The following is an 18256-nucleotide window of genomic DNA, read 5'->3' as shown; positions in this document are numbered from 1 at the left end:
TGTCAACAAAGGTGAAAATGGACCATACTGAATAGTCTGTTTGTCTGTCTGTCTTACTGTCATACAGAAAAGTTGTTATCAGACTGAGGGACAGTTTTTACTCTGGAGTTGTTGGTTTCCACACACACCTTCAAATACACTAGCCACTAGCCATTAACAATCTAAAAAACCCACAACAAACAAAAATGTTTGCTACTGTGAATAGCTAATTGAGGAAATGATTAACTGACCTCCAAAAGGCATAAAGTTTCTTTATAATATTTTAAGCAAGATTATTATATTATATTGTTTTTTTTTTTTATTTTGTACAATTTAAGATTAAAAAAGGGACAGGAGCACAATGCAAATGTTTTGGCAGCTTTCATTTAACTTTTACCAAGGTCTAGACCATAATTGGCTTGTTAGGGTTATTGTTTGTATCAATCATTAGAAAAGGGTTAGGTGATACTTTTAAAAAAATCCTAATCAAAATTTGTCCCAGCCAAAGACTCTTCTAAGCAGCAGCTATTCTAACACTTGATGCCCAAAAAAAAGTAAATGCTTTTACAAGCTGTCTTATTTGTACTAACTTTGTAAAAGATGGATATAAAAAGAATTCTTGCTTTAATTATTAAAGAAATGTGGAGACTAGAAACTGGGACCGTTTTGTGCTCACACACACTGTGGGTAATGCCTAAATCTTTCAAAGGGCATCTCCTACGGTACATAATCATAGCAGATCATGCTTTCCACACACCAGACCCTGCAACATCTACACAACAGCTACACAGCACAAATGCCCAAAACCAATTTCCATAACATTCACAGCACCAACAAAGCTAGAGTTTGTTGGCAGTCAGCCTGTAACCAAGCCGACTTTACACCAGCTTCATTTGAGTGGGCCTCTATTCATTAAACTGGACGGAGAGAATTAATCTTTAGGGGAAAAAGGGTCCAGAAGCAACTAGGTTGGTAAAAATAAACATAACAATGACATGTTTTAAGCAGGAAAAATAGGTAAGTATAACAAAAAATCTGAGCATGGGCTTATTGTGTCTATGATGTGTTTGAAGCCTAAGGCCCTAATTGTGATGTTTATGTTAATAAGGTATTAAGGAAGGTAAACAGTGACCTGGCAACAGGGTCATGTGCATCCAAAGGTCATTTATGCGACCCATGACCCCCATCTCACAACTTTAATTAAATTAAGGATCTGCTGCAAATATCTCTGTACCAGATACAACAGACCGCTTTTAAAGGTCCTGTGTTATGTTGTTAAAGGTCAATATCAATGGGTTATGGTTGTTTTGGAGAGGGGCCTACACAGTAGTAGGTAGGTGGTTTTAATATTATGGTTGATTGGTGTATAATTATTAATATAAAACCAGAAGGTGCTTGAATAAATGTTTATGACAGTATAAAATATGTCAGATATTAAGGTCAGTGGTGAATTAAATCTGCAGTCAAAGGTAAAGGCAAGCGGTCAGGCACCTGCTCTCTGTGCTCATCTTGAGCCTCTGCCACTTCTCCAAGTCTGACTGAGTGATGGCGGTCTGAATCAGCGTCAGTCGAGGGTCCTGCTGTGGGATGGCAACCGTTTGGCCACGCCTCCTGGCAAGGTCATCTTTCTGTACATTAGGCACCACTGCCCTCCCTTTTTCCTCTGTCTCTCCCTCATTATCATACTTCTTCTCATCCTCTCTCTCCCTCACTTTTTCAGGTGTCAGGAAGGTGTTGTCCTTATGAGTTATGATTGACACCTCAGCAGGGGAGGCCTCGCTAAAGAAAAACAAGGTGGCCATGTTATGTTGTTAAAGCATACAAACAGCTACCATGTTAAAACTAGTTAAAAGCTTGTGGTAGAATCTTGTGAAGCCTCTCGGGATTTTTTAGTCCTCAAAAGGTGTATCTAAAGGTTTTCATGCCAAACAAACATCAGTTGAGTCTTCAAACCGTTGATCATGTCTGCTCCAGCTTTGTTGGAATGAAAACCTGTAGCCATACCAGTCCTTTGCGGACTGCATAGGACACCCCTGTTCAAGACCATACAAGATGTATTTTTTTCTGACTTACTATTACTAGATAATTGAATGATCTGGGCCAGTGGTTTCCAGCCTTGGTCCTAGAGGACCCCCTGTCCTACACATTTTAGTGGTTTTCTGCTCTAACACATCATATTCAGGCCTCAGGATAGGCTAATTAACAAAGCTGTTTTGGATCAGGTGTGTTGGAACACTAAAATTAAGGACCGGGGTTGGGAATCACTAATCTGAATGACTGAAAACCTTCCCAGAATGCAAGCAAATGACAAAAAAAAACTTGTAACATTTCCCAAGGCTTTAGTTTAGTTATTTAGTAAAATAACAGAAGACCTACGTTCTAAATCTTTCAACTTTTATCTACATGCATAGTCTAATTAAAATGTTTGTTTGGTTTTATGTACCAAAAATGCATGACCATTTTTCAAATGAAAATGTTTTTTTTTTTTTTTTTTAATTATTCATTTGATGTGACTGGTTGACTTCTTAGTTTCCATATATCCTGGGCTTCCCACTCACATAGTGGCAGTGATCCGCCATGGACCGCATGGTGCTATAATATTAGTTTGTAAACATTATTAAACTTTTGGAGTTCAGAATTTCCTTTATATGGGCCCTTTAACTTTTTTAAGACATAAAAGAACTAGTCTGTATCTGTCTATATCTGTCTCTGTGTATAAATGTGTGTGTATGTGTATTTCTATCAGTGAAGGCATTGCTTTGTTATTTCAAAGCACCTGTTTTCAGTGTTCAACGAAAGCCTCTGCCACTTCTCAAGGTCAGACTGAGTGATGGCTGTTTGAACCAGAGACTGACGGGGGTCTCTTTGTGGGCCGGTCCTGCTCTGAGCTCTTCTTCTGGCCAGGTCGTCTGTATACCGGTTTGGCACCACTGCCCGCCCCCCTCCCTCCTTATCACTCTCCTCTTCCTCAGTCCTCTTTTTCCCATGAGGAGTGAGAAAGGGGTTCTCTTTACGGGTTATAATTGACACTTTAGAGGAGGCAGAGTCAGCCTCGCTGTGTCACGGCAATGGGACAAAAAACAGCACCCCAAAGCACACACACAGACCCAACACATACCAGCAACAAAGACATTTGATTGCATACAGACAGGAGAGAAAAAGAAAGGCAGAATGAATCAATGATGACAACCTCATCACTTTATGTAATTAAAATACTCATATTAGGATTGTATTAAAAATCCTTCAGTTAGGATTTTGCTAAGACTGCTTCAGAATTCTAGGTACCTTTGGTTGATTATTAAAACAATACGTTACAACAACTGTTACAACAATCAGTGTCAGAGGGTGTTTGAAAAACGGCTATTCAAACACTCTACTTACTTATCAGTCAAATACCTTTTCAGGCGTGAGAACACCTCATTATTCATTAACAATGAGCAATAGTTGCCAAGCAGTCAACAATTCTTCTTATATTAAAACAGCATTTAATTAGTGTGTGCAGTCATATGTGCAATTTGATAATCAACAAATATATTTTTCACCTGTTTTTGCATATTTTACAGATTATTATTTTTGTTGTATTAGTAGACCCTGCCTCCTTTGTACGCACTGCCTACACACCTTCTCTCCTGCTCCATTTTCTCCATCCTCTCCAGCACTGCATGCTGGGAAGCCAGCCGGATCCCCTCCCACCGCTCTTGATCCTTCCTGCTACACCCCACTGGCAAAAAGTGATGCGTCACATTGGGTCGGGATTGGTTCATGCGTGCTCTTCGGGATGCCAAATCATCTTTTTGGATGTCCGGGACTCTCCTCTCTACATCGTCATCTTCGTCATCCTCATTGGCATCCCATTCATGCGGGTGGTCCCCCCTCAGAAACTCATTGTCACACCGGAGGATAATGTCCGGTGATGGGGACTTGGGTTGATCAGGCTCTACACCAAACACCTTAGGACTGGAGGGAGCAGGTTGGCATGGCAACAACAGTTTACATTCCGTGTCCAATGTACATTCCACGTTTGTCGAGCACTGAAACGTTAGTGCCTTCAATCCATAACTCACATCCAATGCACTTTCGAGAAAGGATTAGTTGTGGGATAAGGCGATTTATCAAACTGAATCAAATGCCATTGCAAGCCACCGTCACGGCAACTATAGTCGTAAGCAAAACAGATACAACAACTACTACTACACAATATACGCTGTGTAATGGATGCAGACAAGGCACAAATGAAAACTTTTAAGAATGCAGGCAAAGTATGAACAGGGTTACAAAAATACATAACACCTATTATCATTTATTATTATCCTTGAGTTATTAGATATAAGACTTCTGTAATGTATCATGTAATTTACTTAAAGTTATAAAAATGTAGTATTAATATTTTAATTATATAATATTAAAGCCTGTGTATCCCTATAAAATGTTATCCTATTGGTAACCCTATAAAAATCCATTCAGTATGAACCACTTTTAATTAATTAATAAATAAATAAATATCAGTAAATCTAACTAAATCCTACTGGTTGGCAGGTAAAAAATTAAGAATCCTATTAGTAAACCTTTAGGAACACTTTATTGCAAATATTTTGTAATTACAAAGTAGCCTATAAGTTATAAGACTTTTTGTAACCATTAACCCCATAACTATACTGGTACACAGGCAAACATGAAGTAAGTACCCTATTAGTAACTATATAAGAACCCTTTATTATAGCCATTCATTACCACAAACTTATAAGAATCCTATTTGTAACCCCATAAAAACTGAAAACCATATAAGCAATCCTAGAAAAATCCTTTACTATAATCCTTAGTAAGTAAGTAATTGTAAAGAAGTCTATCAGAATTCCTATACTAAGTAACCTTATTAGTAACTCTACAAGAAGCTTGTATTGTAACACTTAATGTGCCATTTCAAATGTATTGTTTTGAGTAGTCCAGCAAGCAGATTCCAGCTGGCAGCATCCAGTTATTCTACAAGCCCATGAGAAAAAAATCAATTCCAGTCAAAAAACTCAATATCATGCACATACAGCTCTCTGCACACCACACCTGTCAAGAGAATCTGTGCATCTTGTATCGAATGTAGTGGATGGCATACACTCAATAAACAAATTTCTGTCAGTGAAGTAAGGTGGGCACACACAAACATACACACACTCATGCACTCTCATTAGTGTGTGAACTCCCAACACATACATACATAACAACTGTTACAACGTCCCTCTGACCTGTCATATCGCACAGAGGCTGGCAACACTTTAATCCCTGCCTTCTCTAACTTTTTCATCTTCTTCAGCTCATCCTCCCCAAGCTCAGGCTCTGACCCTTTTGCAACATTCCAGGTGACAGTTTTCTGGGAGTTGGGGCTGATACCCCCTTCTCTTAGTACACCAACACACTCCTCTCTGACACACATACAGCAGAAGAGAAAGCCAATAGTGTTTTAAGACAAACCTGATGAAGTGGTATTTCCTGGAAGGCATGTATGTGTGTGTTTATGTTTGTTCAGACAGCCCACACAGTTCAGACAAGAGTTGCACAAGTAACTGTCTGAAACCTGCTACAATGTCTAATTTACATAAGTTCCTTTTAGCCCAAATGTAGTTAATTAGGAATGACAGGTTTAGCATCTGAAGTGTGCTTCTTTAGGATGCACTGGGCAAAAGTATGTGCCCTAGAATAGAAAACTTTATTTTCCTTGGCATAGTTGAATATTGAGAGCTTGATACATAGATGTTACATAATTTGAACCTCAAACAAAAAAGTATATACCTAGCACACCAGCGAAAGCCACCAACAGAGGAACGGCTAGCTGGAGCTGAGCGAACACAGAGGACACTAAGAGCAGCACTATCCAGTAAGACTCAGGAATAATTCCAAAACATAACTACAATGTTGCTGTTACAGTGTCAAACAATATTGCTATGCTAGGCTATGTGGCTGTTGTGGTATTGTAAACCAATATAAGCAGAGCTCATAATTTTTTCCATAAGCCCAAAAATAATTTTTTTGTTTAATTCGGAAGTACAATAACAGGGTTGTAAAAGGGCTCGTAAAGCCAAAATTGGGCATTTTCACCCCAAACCAAAATCACATCTTAAAATGCTATATATTTTTCGCGTGAGGTCGACTTATAACATTTGTGTGATCATTCATTTTTACATGATCATCTTCCATCCTTTATCCATTAAATGGGCTCTTTCTGCTTTTGGACGATTTTTGATGGTCTGTTAACAATGAAATGGGTATGACAATATGTGAATGTGTTCTGTTCATAACCTGATTGGCTGTTGTTGTTTTTTTGATTTTTACAGGGCCACAAAAACTATATAACTAAAAACAAAAGCCTAGTTTCCATACATGGTCTATATGGACTAGGGGGTTGAAAAGTAGATTTTAATTTCTTGCACAATTCACAATGTGAATTCTATTATACAATAGTGAGGAAAATGTGTTTTCCACAAAATGGGCACTTTAGACATTTTAGAGGCACGTGTCACTTACAGCTAAGTCACACCACTGCAATGCTACAAAAAAGGCACACCAGACACCATACACTTGTCATGGCTAACTACTTGCGTTGGGATGGAAACTATGTCAATTACATTTTTGGATAAACTATTGCTTTATGCTGTTCTGTAAACTGGTATTTTACACTTAGTCTGGTGTAATTTAAATAGCAGGGTCAGCTAGTAGTCTGCAGCATCCCTGTCAGCTGTAGAAAGATAAACACACTGAACTTAACTGGAAACAATGACAGACTTCGGTTTTTCTCCTGGGAAAAAAGAAAGGTCTTTTAACTTCCGGTCTCAGTTATCAATACCTGAGTGGTCTCTCTCCTCCAACAGGAGAGGTGGCATTGCTAGTGCTTCTCCACTCTTCCTCTCGCTCACTCCTCCTTTTCCTTAGCGGAGCAGGAATGTAGTTGGTCTGGTTGCTCTTGTTGGGAAGATACTGGTTAAATGGCATGGCAGCACGAGGCTCTTTATAGGACACCCGGCGGGCAGACATGTCATCTTTACGCACATCTGGCAACCTCCGGGATCCACCATCGCCCTCTGAGTCTGAAATAGAAAGAACGAATTTGGTTTTATTTTTCACACCCTGGAACTAGGTTATACATTACAAGATCAGTAGGTGGTTAATCTATAAGCAAATTGAGTGTCAGAACTGATAGTTTTGCCTCGTTTGCACATCCAACCCTGATGATAACTGTTGACCGGCTCGTGTTCATAAAAATACATTTCATAAATGCAGCCAGCAGGGGGCTCCTATCAAACAGGTAACAATGCCACTGTTGATCCACATTACCCATCCACACATACACAAAAACACATCCATAAATATTTGAGATTGGTGCACTCAGGCAACAGTCTGCCCACTGACCTCCATTCAGAATGCCCCAGGGATCTGATACAACTGATTAACTTCGGCTTGTGTGTGGGTATGAGAGTACTGGGTCTGGGGCGAAAGCCTAAAGATTGCATATTAGACTAGTCAACCAATAGATTCACTGGTGGGCTCTGTGAGCAAAAGTCAACTAATAATGTAATACAGCAGTTTAAGTCTATGGCAAGATTTCTGCCATGTATAACCTCCTCAAAACACTACCAGCATCAGGCTAGCAATAAAATAGCTTTAATTAATCTCTTGTTCTTTAATAATTGTCTCTTTTGTTCTTAAAAATAGTTAATGAATGTCAAGGGAACAAATAAAGTAATATATCCAGTAGCTGGCACTTTGGGTGATGTCAAATAGTCAAGGGCAGCACCTGAAATATGGCAGCAGCAAAAATAGTAGTTAGCTTGAAATGGGAGCACTTTACTTGAACCTAATTTCATCTTTGTTCATCTGGAAATACTGTCAACACCACGTTATCTAGAACCACACTGACAACAATGACAACTAAGAATTGACCCCTGTCATTTGGAGATCAGGAGTTCAACTCCAGGTGATGCCACAGCTATCCGTGCCCGGGAGTCCCAGCCAGTTCTCTCTGGGTGAGACAGCCCCTCCCCCACCACTCACAATAATACTAGGGGGGTTCTGTTAGCTGGTGAAATAGAACTGGACAGTTTGCATTCTCCTCCAAGCGTGTTGAGCTGTCCAATGGCATTAAATTAGCGACACAAGATGTCAGAGGAAGTACATGTTATACTTCACCCTCCCAGTATTGGTAGCATTGCATGATACTAGGAGACTTAGTTAGCAGGTGGAATTGGCTAAGTAACTTGAGCTGTACTAGCTGTACTCTTTTTCCATCTTTTGTTCTTTCTCTTGCTCTTTTGCACTTTTCTCTCTGTCTTTCTCTTGCTGTGCATCTTTCGTTCTTACGCATTCTTAGTCTTTTCTCTCTAGTCTTCTGCGCTTTCTCTTTCTTTTATTCTCTTTCTCTCACATTGTCTTTCTGTTATTCTCTCTCTTGCACTCTCTTCCTCTTTTCTGATTCTCTCTCTCTCTCTCTCTCTATATATATATATATATATATATATATATATATATATATATATATTCTCTCCTATATACCTATAGAGAGAGAGAGAGAGAGAGAAAGGAATCTATTTTATATATATATATATATATATATATATATATATATAGGTTCCTTTCTCTCTTTCTCTCTCTCTCACACACACACACACTCTCTCTCTCTTTCTGGGTGCACTGATCAGTCACAGATTACAGTTCTCATGTGAATCTCACACTCTGTAATATGTCCTCATTTAAACAGCTGCATGTGCCATGTTGGCCTATAAAGCTGACAACTGTACATGAGTGTGTGTTCACGGTAGTGTGTGTCTGTGGCCAGCTGTTCTAGCCCAAATATTCACTGACTGGACAGGCCATTAGGATATGAAGTCTGGCCTCAGTGTGTGTGTCCATAGGATAAAAGGTTATGATTTGATTATACTCATTAAGAAAGTCGGGGTTAACATTTTATCTTGTTGCAGGACAGCAGGAGCCTACCTGGAATTACTTGCAAACAGCAATACACTCAGCACAGGATGCCAGTCCATCGTACAGTACCACACACACAACCACTCACACATGCACTCACACCTAGGGTGATTTTTGGAGGTGGGAGTAAACCAGAATACCCAGAAGAAACTCAGAATACAGATACATGGAGAACACACAGAACACAGAACTCCTCACAGACAGTGACCTGAATTGCAGCAACAAATCGAGACACAACTATATCATTGCTATTGTATATACATGCTATTGTATCAAATTGATTTGTGAAACTTTACATCCCTAATAATTAATATTAATATTGTTGTTATTGCTGTAAATCATATTGCTCACTATAGGGATCAATGCATGCATCAAGATATAGATGGGGGAGAGAGAGAGAGAGAAAGTGAGTAGAGAAGAGTTTTACCATCGCTGTTGCCACGGAGGACAGTGTCAGGGGAAGGTGTTTGTTGCGATCGTGAACCAAAAGAGTCCAGGCTATCGAAAGAGTCATCTCGTCCATGCCTCGGCGGCGACAGCGAATCAGAGCGCTCAGATTCCCAATTATCTATGTAACCACTGTCCCGTATATTCCGCTTAGGAGAGTCTGACTCCTCACTTACACACTCCTGTGCACAAACACACAAAAATCATAATTAAAATAATGAGCAAGGGCCACTTGAGGATGCTGCTTAGAACAAAATTTTCCAGTCGTTAACAGTCTTGTTAAGGATGAGTGATGTAACAACATAATGTTTTCATGATGCATGACATATATCACGATATTTACTTTTGTTAAGGTTTGTGAATAAGAACAGACAGAAAATCTGCATTAACCACATTTACCACTACACCTACCACTGTTCTCTAACAACTGTTGCCCGACAAACAACATCAGTTACAAATATAATATATCACAAATATTTCCAGTTGATAGAATTTAAAATGTTAAATTGCAATTTAACACTCAATGTAATGAAGTCAGTGTAATTGTTGGTTGCCGTTGGTTGCTCGGTAAAAGTAAAAGTAATCAGTAGTGGTGATGTCTGCCTTTATGGCTAATGCTTTATATAGTCAGCTATATTAATGTGGTCTTTTACCTTCCTCATCATAGACAGAAGGCCTTCAAATTCCTTCAGGTCGAGTGTCGGACCATTATACGATGTGCAACTGTTAGCAGTTTTGCCCAGCCAGTAAATAGTAATCAATACCTGAACGTTACACACAAAAAGAGATAATCAAAACACAATACAAGGTCACATATCCAAAACTGTAAGTATAGAACAAGGAAAAATTTCAAACAAAAGCCAAAATATGTCTCACATTCTTCAGCTTTCGATTGCAGTCTGAACCCCTAGAAGAATAACGAAGAAGTAAAGTTAAGATGGAAAAACTACACTTGCATAAAGTAAGATCTTTTACAATGTAGACACATACACTGACATTCCCAACAGCCAAAATGAAGGCTGTTTCATCTCATGCTAGGACTATTGACAGAAAAGCATTTGAACTAGACATTAACAAGTTAAAAGACACAAAGCATAGCGTACGTTAGGTTAGGGCGTATAGATGTGTCCTGCAGGTCTCCAGGGTCGAACAGCTGTGTTCCTTTCAGTCCTAACTCCTCACACCCCCTCAGGAACATAGTGAGATTATCCTGGAAAAAAAAAACAGTCATTACACCTATACATCATGCACACCAGGCAATCATAGTGGCTGTTTACACCTTGCATCAACATGTGTTTTTGGTGATTGGATTACGTTACTATTAGGGACACATTTTAAATCTTTTTGGCACCTTTATTGTCATTATACTTATACAGTAAAACAGAATTCTTCAATTCACAATCAGTGGCGGCTTACCTGGGTTTTGAACCCACAACCCTGTGGAATAATGAGCAAGGGTTGTGGTTGTGGGTTGTGGGTTTAAAACACCAAAACACTGATTGTGGCGCTAAACAAGGCACTGAACCCTTTTTGCTCCAGGTCCCACAGGGTTGTGGGTTCAAAACCCAGGTAAGCCGCCACTGAATGCGAAGAATTTCGTGTAGAATTCCCCATTAACAAGTAGTCAAATGAAAAATTTAAGTGGAATCCAATTATCAGACACAATGAACCACATGTTAATGCAAGATGTAAACAAGCTCATACACTGACTCACTAAGACTGTATGTGTGCATGTGGACTAGACTAATGATTCTTAGGGGCATAGGGTGGTCACCATAGAATAAATCTGGTACCAGAATAAAAGTTATGATTGATATCAAGTTGATACTAAGCTGGCCATCATTCTTGCACCCGAGACTTGTTGAATTGAACATGTAATGGAATGTAATTGTTAAAGATGAATTAACATGCATTCAAAGCCTTGACTACACAAAGAACAACTTGAATGTATAAATGTCTCATTTACATTTAAGGCATTTAGCAGACGCTTTTATCCAGAGCATCTTACAAAAGTGCTTCACTGTTTACTCAGAAAAATACCCTTAACTAGTTTGTATGCACTAGGATCCAAAAATAACTTAGCTTAGATACTACTATATAATGAAAAGTCAGTTTGGAGACCATAACACCACACCAAGTACTATTGGAAGAGGTGGGTCTTCAGTCTGCGTTTGAAGTGAGTGGGTTTCTGATGTTCTGAATCTGGTGCAGGGAGCAGCTACACGAAGCCAATAAAGAGAATGCAGCAAAGGAGTTGAACATGGTTGTGCCGCTGCATTCTGGATTAATTGCAGGGGCCTGATGGTGCGAAAACGGAGACCAGCCAGAAGGGAGTTGCAGTAATCATGTTAAAAAGGTTCCCTGCATGACAATCAGATTTGCAACATGACTTGAGAACTATATCTGATCTTGGGCTTTGTGCTTCTGTAGATATATTGACCAGTGAGTTCTCGAAAGGAGATGGCTCTTCACCTGGTTTTCTTCACTTATTGTTGTTGTCATGCAAAAAAACATATATCTGCTTTTTCTTGACATAATGTAAATAATGGAATACTAAAATAAAGTCTTTTTACATTGACTTCCAATTAATTTCTCAATTTTTCTTTTTAAAATGCCACTATTGTCATGAGTCAAATTACCCTTTTTCAATACTACATAGAATACTTTTTGTGTGTGAGCATTAGATCCCACACAAAACTGAATAAATACAAGCAGTCAGACTTTTAAACAACAGAGACTGAACTAAACCCCCGCCCCCACTACCCATAGCATTTTAACCTGTCTGCATCTTATTGTGAAATGAAAATAAAAGTCACTTGACTTGACTTGTAAAAAAAAAACCACTTCTCCTGTTGTCCTGTAGCAGTGTTGCTTCTAGGCTATGTGTTGCTGAGAGAAGAAAGAAAAGCTCACTTACAGCAGATGAATGACTAATAGCCCTGCGCACACACAAACACACACTGCGAGTACTCACTAGTCCTGCGATGGGGGCTGGGAGTCTGTTAATTTTTTTCACAAGTCCTGGTTTAATGGAACTCAGCAACCTGGAATAGAAGAACAATAAACTCTAAAAACTGACACTGAAGAACACAATCTAAAATATCAGGCTTTTGTTCTGTTAACCCATTTTAAATATGACAAATATTAATTCTGTCATATTTATTTGCACCAACAGCACATCATTTTAATAACACATCAACACTAAAATGTGAATGGCAGGATTGAAGAAAATCTTTTTGTAGACATCATCATGGCATATTAGCAAGTGCAACTTTCTTATAACACTTACTCGCAAAGCAGAATGCCATTCTCCAGCCCACTTCTAAAGTCTTTCTCGCCAAAACTTCTCCCCGTCACTGCCTGCCATTTCAAGAGAAGACAAATACACAAATAAGGTCAGTTTCCACACACCCAGATTAATCTTCAGTTCAGACAAAAAAGATAAACAAAATACAGTCAATTAGTAAATTAGAGGAAGAATGGCTAGGCTAAGAGCAAGCTTGAAAAGCTTGTAATAAAGGTGAATGTAAAAAAAACACTTTTCATTCAGCCCAATTTTTTTTTAAAGGTGTTTTAATCATTTAAAACATTTATTTCAGAGACTTGAAGCTAAACACGAAAGACTCTAGTTGCTCACTGACTTAATACCGACTTGATATTTGTAGCAATCTTACTTGTATGTGCAAATTGACATTACGAACACCTTCTTGATTGCCAGTCTGATGGAGTAATTGTGAATTAATATTGTGGAATTTTTCAGTAACAGACCTCAACAACTTTACATAAATGCCATTGGGTATGTTTTAAGACATGTGCTGCTTTTGCTTTACAATAATGAAGTTAAATGGGGCTGCTTCTAGCCATTAAAAATGTGCTGATGATGTGGTGTTAGCATTTTTTCCAAGGGAGAAGGAGTCGAATGACTAAATGAGCTATTCTGAGAATCTGTTGTCTTCAGTGAATTGGTGTCACTCCAGTGTATCAGAAGAATGATACAAAGAAAACAAGGGAATTGGTTGTACACTCAGGGAGACAAATGCCAACTATGATTCATTCAACAAATATAAATGGTCAGTCTGTCGAGACTATAATGCGCTTTAACCATTAGAAGACTTGCACTGACACCCAATTCAAAAAGGCAAAACAGAGATTATTTTGAGGGCAAGCTTTAGCATGATTAAGCTTTCTAGGACTGTGAGCTAGGTGGAAAACTTTGTGGAACAACATAATTTCTAAATGTGACTGCCACTGGTAAATATTCACATAAGTAAAAACTGCCATCCCAATTTCTCATAGAAATGTTTATATATGTACTACATGCACATTAAATTCTAAAAGTTAGTGTTTTGACCTAAGCACTTAAGAGTTACTTTACCAATCTCTTCAACAAGCCACACAAAATAGAATGATGCCCCTAATGACTTGGAAAGGAGTTTTAAGTGTAAATGGAGGAAGACATACAGACATACTTCCTTCAGACTGTGAAACAGCTGAGGTCTATATCAGGCACGGTGAGGTCACTAATTGTCTAACGTCCTTCACCTACCACTGAGAGTGGAAGTGTGTGTGTGTGGCCTATACGGCTACACACCAGATGTCTCCATAATAATAATAGCAAAACTCCATGAGGATGTTTTTGCCGGCCCTCACTTAAAATAACACTCAAAGAATATTTTGCTATTTTAAAGCAACACGTATGCCCAAAAAATCCCCATTAAATGGAGTTGATCAGCCAATACATATCTGGTGTTAGTTTGCTTCTTTGGTTTATGAGGTATGATGCTAATATAGTTATACATATATAGTTAACATATATTATATGTTCTATATTGTGTATATTTAGTGTACATATTGTTCTTCCACACTTTACATATTATTACTTTAAATATTATAATCTTATTTTATATATTCTCTTATTATTGTATCTTATGTTTCATGTGAGCATGCAATTACCAAAGCATTGCACTGCTAGTTGTACCATGCGTGACTATGTATGTGATTTTGATTTGATGATTTGATCACTTAAAGTGATGTGTGGAGCTGCTGAGTAAATATATATATTTGCATACTGAATATGCTTTAATACTGCCACTTCCACCAAAAAGTAGTTCCATAACAAATTAGTTTTTGCTATAACTGCTAGGACAGACTAAGTGGAGGTTCGTTAAGGTATATTTTGAACCTTTTACACAGTCCAAGAAAACGCTGATACTACAAGGGTTACAGATAATACAACTGACTATATATCTATATAACTATTTGTAATATACACAAATTCCAAAATAAGAGCATGGAAAGTTCAAAAGACTTCTGAAGCTACCTCAACATATGGATTTCCCAATACCTTTAATGATGTCTGACAAACACACAAACACATTAGCTACCAAAAAAAAAGAAATATTAAGAGAAAATAAATAGAACCGAGCAAATGAACACATTCACACCCGCATACACACACCCGTAGACACACACACACACACATCTCATTAGAATGAATACACTATTGTTCTCCTGAACAGCGCAATATCCGCTGAACAGATCTTTGCTTATTCTTCTCTGTCCCTGTCCTCCTCTATGCTTTGCATGAGAGGAGGAACTCCATTTGAGATAGGTCATCTCCATAAACAGTCACTTTGTCTTGACAGAGGACAACACAGAGAACCGAGGACCATTTGATTAGGAAATTCCTTAAATGTTTCTTTCTCTTCTGTTTATGCTCCACCCACAAATGTGGCTTTTTAAAGTTAGTGGAGAGCAGGGCAAACCATTTAGGATTTAAATGAGGGGGTTTTAATAACTGTTTAAGAATGTAAATATTTGCACAAGATAAATAATATCTGAATACAAGCAAACTCCACATCTCTACTACAAATGAAGACATGGTTTTTGTTTCTAGATCCTACTGGGTTTGGTTGTCTGGTAAATTGATGCATACACAATTAACTCAATACATTTCTATGTTATCTGAATCGGATGAGCTCTTTTCAAAGCGTAACATTTTTTTGCATTTTTTTTGGTATCTTTGAATATTTTTGAACTTATTGTAGTTATTGTCCTCTAACTTAATTAGCTCTTCTCTAATTAAGTGGATTGTCCTGTATTTCCTATATATATATATATATACACTGCTTCTTTGCGCTTCATTTTCATACAGACCTAGTTCAGTTTTTTTTTGTGAGGGGGGGCGGGGGGAGGGGTGGTCTGGGAATGATTTCCTGCCGTGTGGGTTTGCAGCTGTTGCTGACTGTTCTGAGCGCTAGTGCCAGAGCTGGAATACAGGTCACTGTCTATTCTAACACGCCCACCCACCCACCCACCCACAGAGAGCGAGATAGAGAGAGAGAGAGAGAGAGAGAGAGAGAGAGAGAGAGAGAGAGAGAGAGAGTGGAGAGGTCTGGAATGAATGCATTGGAGGTAGACCAAGGGTAAGACTGAAATTAGTCTCATGAATACACATACACACATTTTTACACACATTTCCAGACACACACACACTGCCTTTTCTATTAAGCCTTGTTAATTCTCTTGCAGAATTTGTTGTACAGTACAATCTGTACGATGCACAGACACAATGTGATACACGAACACAACACCGTCTGGATTAGAACTAAGCGGTTTTTGCAGGTCACGGGGTCAGAAATAACCCTTTGGCATTTCAAAATTCCATCTAACACATACACACAGCATTTGAATAATGAATATTACTGAACATTTCCAGGACAGGAAAATGACAGCAAACACACTAGAGCAAGAAACAGAGATAGAGAATGAGTGAAGAAATATGAGAAAGAGAAAGATGCCGGAAAATAGAATAGTACGGAAAGAGAGAGAAAGAGAGAGGGGGGGGGGAAGAGAGGGACATAATTAATGGTGACACTTTCAGGAAGAACCAAATAAAAGTTCTGGTGGCAGACAAGCAGTCATCATTGCCGCCAAGCGAAGCTCACACAGCTGCTGCTACCAATCCAACACACACATGCATGTAACCACCCACTGGAATCAGGAGGTGAAGAAAGACCTTTTAAAGAAATAGTTTGATGTTTGATGAAATTGAATTTGTTGATGAAATTTTTAACTTTATTCACACTTCAAATGTAGTCTATTTGCCTAGACATGTTTTGTGCTTAAAACTAATGATGTTGGTAGTTTTTCTAGTATTTAAGGAGTCTGGCACAGAAGCCTATGCCAAAACAGTCATCATTGCATAAACTGCACTCTAAATCATAACTCATCTAAATCATCACCCTTGAGCCAAACCATGTCCAGCTGTTAAAGAGGTATTCCGGCTTAAAGCAGTAGTATGTAGCATTTTTATCTTTACATTACAGCTTCGAAATCACTATGATGCACCACTGACTTGTAATAGGGAGAATAGCAGTCGCTACTCTGGGCTTAGCATGCTGCACTATGTGACTTCTGTGCAACATACTCTTAGCTTGTCCAGGAGCAAGGAATATAAATCCTTGCTACTTTAAAACTAGCATTAATTGTGTTATTTATGACACTGAAAAACTGAAAGTTATTATCAATTAAATCGAAATATCATCCAAACTTATTTTTTGAAAAGAATGCCTTGGGGTAAAGCTGCTTTCACACTGAATGTGAAATCACATTATTTATTATTATTTATGACACATTATGTATTTTCCGCATTCAGTGTGAAAGCAGCTTTACCCAAAGCATCAACAATATCATGTTTAAATGCTACAGTGTGCATGAAATTGGGTATAGGACATCCTATTCGGCTCAGGCCTGCTTATGTGAAAAACCTTTTACCAGCAGTAGCAGCCATCTACAAGCACTGTCTGCTTGGATATCTTTGTCTAGCACAAAATTAAAGAAACAAATTTCTACCAAACCTGTCTTGGCTGATCAGTTTAGGCCTACATTAGATTTTCATCAAACAATTCTCAGATCTAAAACTGTAGTTGCAGTCTTTTTGAAGCATGAAGTCTATTGGCAGAAAAGATGGATAGCTATGCACACTTGGAGATAAAAACACCATGATTACAACAATCTGCTTCTTACTCTGCTAAATTGAGGAATCTTTCTGTGTACTGTCAGGGTCTAAGACCGTCTACACAGTCACAATTATTCTACTGGATAGCTCCATGATGTCATCACTAAGCGCCTCAGCCACAACACATGACGGAAATAGCACTTGATCAGAGCTATTTCCGCCCATAATCACCTTAGCAACAGCCTCAGGACCAACGGGCAGGACTAGCGAGGGAGAAGGAGGAGTGAGAGCATCTCTGCAGACTTAGTGTCTTAAAATACTTCTGAAAATAGGCCATCTGACTATGTCAAACAGACAAACTGCAGATATATATGGCACCTGGATTTAGCCTCACTGTTTAAGTGCAGGCCAGTGAAAGGATGAATAGTCAGAGGGCATGAAAGAAAAAGGTCGGACAATGCAATGAAAGACAAAGACAAAAGTGGCCTGTTCATGCAATCACAGACTACAGGCTAGAAATGACCATATGCGGATCTGTAGATATGTCAGTAAAGGCCCACTACTTAGGGTGTGAAGAAACACATATTAATCATGTGAATCAAATACAATTGTATTTTATGCAATATAACATCATTGTGATGATACTTTCAACTCAAGGAAAAACACTTTCATGTGCCGCAAAAGAAGCTCAGAATAATGCACTGACCACCCCAGAGACCAGACCTCAACATCATTGAACGTGCGTGGGATGACTTTTCGTATAGTGAGAAGCAGAAAATGCCTAAACGCCTAAGACCTGGAGGTGTGGATAATTTCTGCAGAAACACTGAAAATGAGCAGAGTAAGACAGTTAACACATGAACTATGAACAGGAACCTCTGGTTGGCGAGGACTGTCAATGTC

General features: G+C 38.6%; 2 protein-coding genes across 6 annotated transcripts in view; both read right to left on the bottom strand.

The window, feature by feature from the left end:
• Positions 1–18256, bottom strand: part of LOC140547154 (LIM and calponin homology domains-containing protein 1-like) — a 62444-nt gene that overhangs the window by 32777 nt on the left and 11411 nt on the right. For 4 of the 5 annotated variants that reach the window (XM_072670737.1, XM_072670739.1, XM_072670740.1 and 1 more), the window contains exons 2-8: positions 12683–12753; positions 12368–12437; positions 10497–10603; positions 10270–10300; positions 10047–10157; positions 9374–9575; positions 6812–7052 (exon numbers count right to left, since the gene is read on the bottom strand). In XM_072670737.1, the coding sequence (XP_072526838.1) occupies positions 6812–7052; positions 9374–9575; positions 10047–10157; positions 10270–10300; positions 10497–10603; positions 12368–12437; positions 12683–12753 (833 nt within the window). Of the gene's footprint in view, positions 1–635; positions 651–3598; positions 3937–5216; positions 5394–6811; positions 7053–9373; positions 9576–10046; positions 10158–10269; positions 10301–10496; positions 10604–12367; positions 12438–12682; positions 12754–18256 lie in introns of all 5 variants that reach the window. The other variant, XM_072670741.1, reaches the window with a different exon arrangement.
• LOC140547190 (uncharacterized) lies at positions 1168–3407 on the bottom strand. The gene is made up of 3 exons (XM_072670779.1): positions 3376–3407; positions 2756–3034; positions 1168–1758 (listed from the first exon to the last, which is right to left on the bottom strand). Exons 1-3 carry the CDS (start codon positions 3405–3407, stop codon positions 1443–1445), a joined length of 627 nt encoding a protein of 208 aa, XP_072526880.1. The 3' UTR covers positions 1168–1442.

Source organism: Salminus brasiliensis, chromosome 24 (genome assembly GCF_030463535.1).
Source record: "Salminus brasiliensis chromosome 24, fSalBra1.hap2, whole genome shotgun sequence".
NCBI classification, from domain to species: domain Eukaryota; kingdom Metazoa; phylum Chordata; class Actinopteri; order Characiformes; family Bryconidae; genus Salminus; species Salminus brasiliensis.
Note: the sequence above shows the minus strand (reverse complement) of the source record. Positions and strands in the feature narration are given on the sequence as shown.

Coding starts and splice junctions, on each gene's coding strand:
- LOC140547190 (XM_072670779.1), bottom strand. CDS start 3,407: ATGAATAATGAGGTGTTCTCACGCCTGAAAAG. Junction 3,035..3,375: donor GTGTTCTCACGCCTGAAAAG/GTATTTGACTGA, acceptor GCCGTGACACAG/CGAGGCTGACTCTGCCTCCT. Junction 1,759..2,755: donor TCGTTGAACACTGAAAACAG/GTGCTTTGAAAT, acceptor GTTTTTCTTTAG/CGAGGCCTCCCCTGCTGAGG.